The 7,285-nt window shown below is 43.7% G+C and overlaps 1 protein-coding gene across 1 annotated transcript in view; it reads right to left on the minus strand.

Moving 5' to 3' along the window:
- Positions 1–3,214: 3,214 nt before the first annotated feature.
- The window catches only part of LOC116096638 (kinesin-like protein KIF14), a 62,445-nt gene continuing 58,374 nt past the window's right edge, over positions 3,215–7,285 (minus strand). The window contains exons 27-29 of the mRNA XM_031378658.1: positions 4,992–5,066; positions 4,133–4,265; positions 3,215–3,685 (exon numbers count right to left, since the gene is read on the minus strand). Coding sequence (XP_031234518.1) covers positions 3,321–3,685; positions 4,133–4,265; positions 4,992–5,066 — 573 coding nt within the window. The 3' untranslated portion in view covers positions 3,215–3,320. The remainder of the gene's footprint in view (positions 3,686–4,132; positions 4,266–4,991; positions 5,067–7,285) is intronic.

Genomic DNA, 7,285 nt, shown 5'->3' on the forward strand with positions numbered 1-7,285 from the left:
AAAACTGAGTCCTTTTAAATAATTTCTTTATTATTCATTTTTATTGGTTATTTTATTTATTTACATTTCATATCTCTTACCCCACACTAACATCAAAGTCCTAACATAGGACATGTAACTCTAAAACTCCTAGAAAAAAAACTAAAGAAAGGAATCAAAAATGGTCAAAAAACACCCAACAAAATGTTCAACATCCTTAGTCATCAGGGAAATGCAAATTAAAAACAACCCTGAGATTCTACCTCACACCAGTTAGAATGGCTAAGATTAAGAACTCAGGTGACAGCAGATGTTGGTGATGATGTGAAGAAAGAGACATTTTCTCCTCTATTGCTGGTGGGATTCCAAGCTGGTACAACCACTCTGGAAATCAGTCTTGAGGTTACTCAGAGAACTGGAATAGTTCTACCCAGTTATTCCACTCCTGGGCATTTACCCAAAAGATGCTCCAACATTTAACAAGGAAATATGCTCCACTATGTTCATAGCAGCCTTATTTATAATAGCCAGAAGCTGGAAAGAACCCAGATGTCCATCAACAGAAGAATGTATACAGAAAATGTGGTACATTTATACAATGGAGTGCTGCTCAGATATAAAAAACAATGACTTCATGAAATTCTTAGGCAAATGGATGGAACTAGAAAAGATCATCCTGAGTGAGGTAACCCAGTCACAAGGAAACACACATGGTATGCACTCACTGATAAGTGAATATTAATCCAAAAGCTCAGAATATCCAAGAGACAATTCACAAACCACATGAAGCTCAAGAAGATGAATGGATGGAAGTGTGGATGCTTCAGTCCTTCTTAGAAGGGGAAACAAAAAACACATAGGAGAAGATACAGAGACAAAGTGTGGAGCAGAGACTGAAGGAAAGTCCATCTAAAGACTGCCCCACCTGGAGATCATCCATATATAGTCACCAAACCTAGACACTATTGTGGATGCCAAAAAATGCATGTCGACAGGAGCCTGATAGAGCTCTCCTGAGAGGCTCTGATAGAGCCTGACAAATACAGAGATGGATGTTGACTGCCAACCATCAGACTGAAATCAGAGTCCCCAATGGAGGAGTTAGAGAAAGGACTGAAGGAGCTGAAAAAGTTTGCAACCCCATAGGAAGAACAATAATATCAACCAACCAGACCCCTCAGAGCTCCCAGAGACTAAACCACCAACCAAAGAGTAAACACGGAGGGACCCATGGCTCCAGCTGCATATGTAGCAGAGGATGGCCTTGCCAGGCACAACAGGAAGAGAGGCCCTTAGTCCTATGAAGGCTCGATGCCCCAGTGTAGGGGAATGCCAGGGCTGTGGGGTAGGAGTGAATGGTAGGCGGCTGAACACCCTCATAGAGTCAGGGGAGGGGTGATGAGATAGGGGGATTCCGGGGGAGGGGGGAACCAGGAAAGAGGATAACATTTGAAATGTAAAGAAAGAAAATATCGACAAAATGTGCACAAGGTGAGGGCTCTCTGGTTACATTTGAATTGCTTAAAACATAAGATCAACAACTGACAAGTGGAACATCAAATTAAAAGGCTTCTGTCCATCAAAGAAACTAGTCATTCAACTCTGTAGAGTGGGAGAAAATCTTTGCTGGCTATATTTTGACAAAGGATTAATAACTAGAGTATATAAAGAACTCAAAAAAAAATCCAAACAACAAGAAATCAAGCAGCTGGATCAAAAACATGGGACAAGGAACAGAGTTTTCAAAAGAACTGCTCTAATGAATCTCTACAATCACTGACCACTGCTAAAAGCAGCAGCTCTGACTGGTCTGTCTGGGTCGGTGCCCTGAGCAGACCTTGGGCACAAGCTCCACAGCCAGGCCCACAACACCCAGAGGGAGATCCACTCCCAGGCGCTCTGACACGCTCGGGATCAGAGGTGAGGAGGACACAACATCTGTCCCAGTACCGGGAGCAACTGGGACCAGCAGGACCCAGGCACACAGGAATTACACCAGCCCAGTGGCTCGGGTTGCTTCCAGTCTGTCTAGGCCAGCCAGTGCCCTGAGCAGACCTTGGGCTCAAGCTCTGCAGCCAGTCCCACAACACCCAGAGGAAGTTCCATTCCTAGGTGCTCTAACAAGCCCAGAGTCACAGGATCCCAGAATCCCAGGATCACAGAGACAGCTTGACTCTGAGGAGTTCTGACACAACCACGATCACAGGAAGGACAGGCTCCAGTCAGATTTAGCAAGGGCAGGAGGCACTAGAGATAACCACATGATGCGGGGCAAGCGTAAGAATATAAGCAACACAAACCAAGGTTCTTTGGCATCATCAGAACCCAAAACTCCCACCATTGCAAGTCCTGGACACACAATCACACCGGAAAAACAAGATTCAGATCTAAAATCACTTCTCATGATGATGATACAGGACTTTAAGAAAGACATAAATAGCACCCTCAAAGAAATACAGGAGAACACAGGTAAACAGCTAGAAGCCCTTCAAGAAGAAACACAAAAATCCCTTAAAGAACTACAGGAAAACACAATCAAACAGGTGAAGGAAATGAGCAAAACCATCCAGAATCTAAAAAATGGAAATAGAAACAATAAAGAAATCAGAAAGAGAGACAACCCTGGAGATACAAAACCTAGGAAAGAAATCAGGAGTTATAGATGCAAACATCACCAACAGAATACAAGAGATAGAAGAGAGAATCTCAGGGGCAGAAGACACCATAGAAAACATTGACACAACAGTCGAAGAAAATACAAAAAGCAAAAAGCTCCTAACCCAGAACATCCAGGAAATCCAGGATGCAATGAGAAGACCAAACCTAAGGATAATAGGTATAGAATAGAGTGAAGGCTCCCAAGGTAATGGGGCCAGTAAAAGACCAATTAGCCCAGCAAAAGACAATGCTAGGGCGATGAGGTGGGAGTGGGTCGGGGAGCACCCTCATAGAAGCAGGGGGGAGGGGGAGGGGATAGAGGGTTTATAGGGGAAATTGGGAAGGGGATAACATTTGAAATGTAAATAAATAATTAATAAAAAAAATGAAAAAAAATTAAGATGAAAAACTAGGGCCACAGTCACTCACTTGGTCCTGAGACCTTAATAGTCCAACATTTTTAAACAATACTCTTTGTTTAAAAATCGTCTGCTCATACACTGAGACATTTTGAAGCCAAGACTCCGCACTGTTTATACTGTCTACATCCAGCAAGAGGCTACATGCAGACACAGACTTGAAATATTTACACTCATTTCTTTTTATGTTCTCCCGCATGAAGAAAAGTGTCACCAAAGGTCCATTTTGGTCATAGCTGGTCACCAAGTGCCTGCACAATGGTTTCATACCCACTGAATCCTATTGGGGATGCAGTCCCCAGAGGACACTGCTGGGGTCGTGTCTCTGTGGTTCATAAGCACATCTCGGCACGCTTCTGCAGTCAGCTCTGTCTGGCTCGCACTGCTCTTCTTGCTATTTGAAGAGCAAGATTCCCGGAGTTTCAACAAACCGGGGCTTTCTCCACATTCAAAACCTAGGAGGAGTGACTTAGCTAGAGATTCTAGTCCCTCACAGTCAGCATGAGGCAGTTCACTTCCACGGCTGCCAGCAGAGGCAGAGAGTGCACTGAAGTCACTGTGAAGCTTGCGCACCAGGCTGCAGATAGTTTCAGTTCCACTTCTGAGACAGTGCAAGTCACTAGGGCACCCTATACAAGAGGGAAAGGAGGAAGGGGTTAACAGTTCCAGGTGTCCACATGTGTTATCACACGACTCCAGCAGTCTTTTAAGTAAAAGGGACCCTACTCCACAGCCCCAACCTACTGAAGGTTATCCCACTAAGCGCCTCTCTGATGGACAAGCGCTCAATGCCCTGACTCTGCAAGCAGAGTTGCTGACTGGTGTTCAGCAGCAGCAGCCCGAGCCTACACTGGTAACTAAGCATGCTGGAGAGAGCTAGTCTGAGCCCTTGGGTTACACAGGTCCAGCTAGCAGATCCCAGCCCTCGATTCCCTGACTCCGCGGGCAGAGTTGCTGACTGGTGTTCAGCAGCAGCAGCCCGAGCCTACACTGGTAACTAAGCGCGCTGGAGAGAGCTAGTCTGAGCCCTGGGGTTACACAGGTCCAGCTGGCAGATCCCAGCGGGGGGTCCTTACCTCTCAGTGCAGAGATAATCATCTCAATGGTTTGCTGCAAGCAAGACTTCAGCTTCGAGAATTCTGATGCGAGGGTTAACATCTCGGAACCTTGTTGTCTAGAACCTTCTTGAACTTGAGTTCTGAAGCTTTTCTGTATAAACAAAGTTAATACTTAAAAAGAATGTATATATGACTAAATGGCAGTAAACTCAAGTCAAAATGATTTTAACAGTCCAGAATTTTATCATTGGCTTATGCTGTGTACAATGAAATAACATCAATAACAAATTATATTGAAGCATTTAATTTTCTCACCAGTACATAACTTCATTTCTATAAGCAAGATCAAAATACAAAATTAATAATGATTACTTTTAAAAAGCAGTAAGGATTTAATCTTAATTTAAACCACAATCCTAACACCCCAGCACATAGAAACGGAATGACATAGCTCCATAGTATCCAACACCATAAAAGGCTGACATTTCATTTCAAAGAATTCAACTTCACAGTGTTTACTTAAATATTTACTTTACTTAAATACTTCAGCTGTGGGCATTACTCTCCTTTTCAGTACACTGATCTTATACTTCATCTATCTTTTCCTATAAAGTGAGATCTGTGACATGAGAATACGTTAATTCACCTCTATTTGACACTGTTTGAGCATACTAGTGTTAACTGTGTTTTTTAGCCTATAATGACTACAGTCAGGCACATGAGTGCACTAAGTCAGCCAAAGGAAGACTAGAAAACAAGCACGCTTGGTTAGCATGCACAGCAGAGCTGTCTCCGGATAGGGCTGCCAAGGGAAATAAAAACATCTACAATGAACCAAACTCAGTAATAAAGGAAAACAATCCAAAGCTCCTCCTACCGTCCTCCATTCGGCGAAGGCATTTGCAAGAGACCTGACCAGCTCCTCAGCATTAGCTTTCATCTGCTCGGCGACCTACAGAAATGTCAAGATACTTCCTTATCCAAGTAATCACCAGGAAACACAGAATTTTTAGGCCCCTGTGAGACCAGACAGGGAGCTCTGGTCTAGAACCCAGAAGAGATAAAAGTTCCATAAAACAGCCTGAGGGTCCTTCAAATCATATAAATGAAATTCCTTCAGAACAAATGACTCATTGATTTCCACATAGAAAAGCTGAACTGGGCTCAGCAGTACAGTTGCTTGCAGTTCAAGCCTGTGGACCTAGCATTGATCCCGGTGAACTGACTGCACAAAGCTGTCTTCTGACATCCACATTATGTGACATGTCACCAGGTCTGCACATGTACACATACACTAATAATAAAATATAAGGGGCTGGTGAGATGGCTCAGCGGGGAAGAGCACCAACTGCTCTTCGGAAGGTCATGAGCTCAAATCCTAGCAACCACATGGTGGCTCACAACCACCCATAATGAGATCTGACGCCCTCGTCTGGTGCGTCTGAAGACAGCTAAGTGTACTTACATATAATAAATAAAATATAAATGCAAGAGAGGATATACTCTGACGTCTAACTATCTCAATATTTGCCTTTTATTTAAATATAGGCATGAAACTTCTTCAGAAGAAAGCGAGTGTTTGAATTATCAAACAAATGTAAGATGGTTTGAGGAAGTTACAAATGTCATGTGAATCTCAGTTGTGATCTTATGCTGCACATGGTATCAGAAAAAAAGGAAAAGAATACAATGAATAAAATCCCACCATGTAACAAACTACAACGTCAGACCATAGAACAACAAAAGGAAAGAGAGCAGAGTCTATGTGAAGAATCCTCTTTTATTTATGTGGTGTGCGTGTGTAAGGTATATGTGTGTGTATGTGGTGTGTGTGGTGTATGTGGTGTGTGTGTATGTGGTATGTGTCTGTGGGGTGTGTATGTGTATGTGAGGTGTGTATGTGTATGTGAGATGTGTATGTGTATATGGGGTGTGTATGTGTATGTGGGGTGTGTATGTATATCTAGGGTGTGTATGTGGTGTGTGTATGTATGTTATATGTGTGTGTATGTGATATGTGGGTGTGTGTGTAACAAAGCTAACATGCACGCCTGCTTTAACATTAGGATGAGCACTTCTCTCTGCTGCTGCATCTCCATTTGTCATGTCTGATTCTACACTCTGAACTTACTGCCAGCAGCAGTTTTACGGACAGAACTCCAGCAGTAGATAAAAGGTATTAGTGATGAATGGGGCTCCTGAGCATAGCCAATCTCGGTGTCAGCAGTGCTTTGACTATGACCTAACAGCCCAGTGCATCCCCTCCTCAAAGTCCTGCTACAGAACCTGAATCATCCTCCCGGCTCCTGCAATAGCACAGGACCCATGGATCTTGATTTACTGATGGTATGGACTTCTATGGTTTTGTTCATCTTTTAAAATGGATGAACAAAAATACACAAGCCAGACAGAGAGACACATTCAGACAATGCAACACATGTAAGCAGGATGAGCAATTCAGCATCTGCTAGCCACTGTCCCTAGTATTTTTTTTTTAATGTAAAGATTTAAAAAATGTTATATGTATGGGTATTTTGCCTGTACATATATGTGTGTACCACATATGCGCCTGCTACCCTCAGAGGGCAGAACAGGGAATGAGATCCCCTGATACTGGAGTTACAGCCAGACTGCTGTGAGCCACTGTGTGGTGTTGGGAGCTGAGCCTGGGTCCTCTGCAAGAACACTTGCTGCAGTCTCTCCATCCCTCATTCCTAGTTGTAGTGAGAATTTTGGTTTCTTTAAAAACCCAGGCACATGGAGGCTGGAGAGATGGCTTGGAGGTTAAGAGCACTGACTGATCTCCCTAATGTCCTGAGTTCAATCCCCAGCAACCGAATGGTAGCTCACAGCCACCTATATGGTAAGATCTGGTGCCCTCTTCTGGTTTTCAGGCAGGCATGCAGGCAGAACATTGTATATATAAGAAATAAATCTAAAACCCAAACCCCAGTCATAGTGTGTTTTAACCCCACGGGTGGGCTATGGGGCTGCTTCAGAGGCTCCACAGCTGCTAACTATGACCGTCGCCTACACTAGGAGGGGCATGGATTTTGCCAAGTGCAGAGAGTTTACATTTGGAAGCCTAGGGACTCTTGAGAGGGTATAAACTTGAGAGCTCCAAGGGGGCCGGTGGTGGCTGCTACTCCCTGTCAGCTTTTGCTATTGCTG

Source organism: Mastomys coucha, unplaced genomic scaffold (genome assembly GCF_008632895.1).
Source record: "Mastomys coucha isolate ucsf_1 unplaced genomic scaffold, UCSF_Mcou_1 pScaffold1, whole genome shotgun sequence".
In the NCBI taxonomy this organism is placed as follows: Eukaryota; Metazoa; Chordata; class Mammalia; order Rodentia; family Muridae; genus Mastomys; species Mastomys coucha.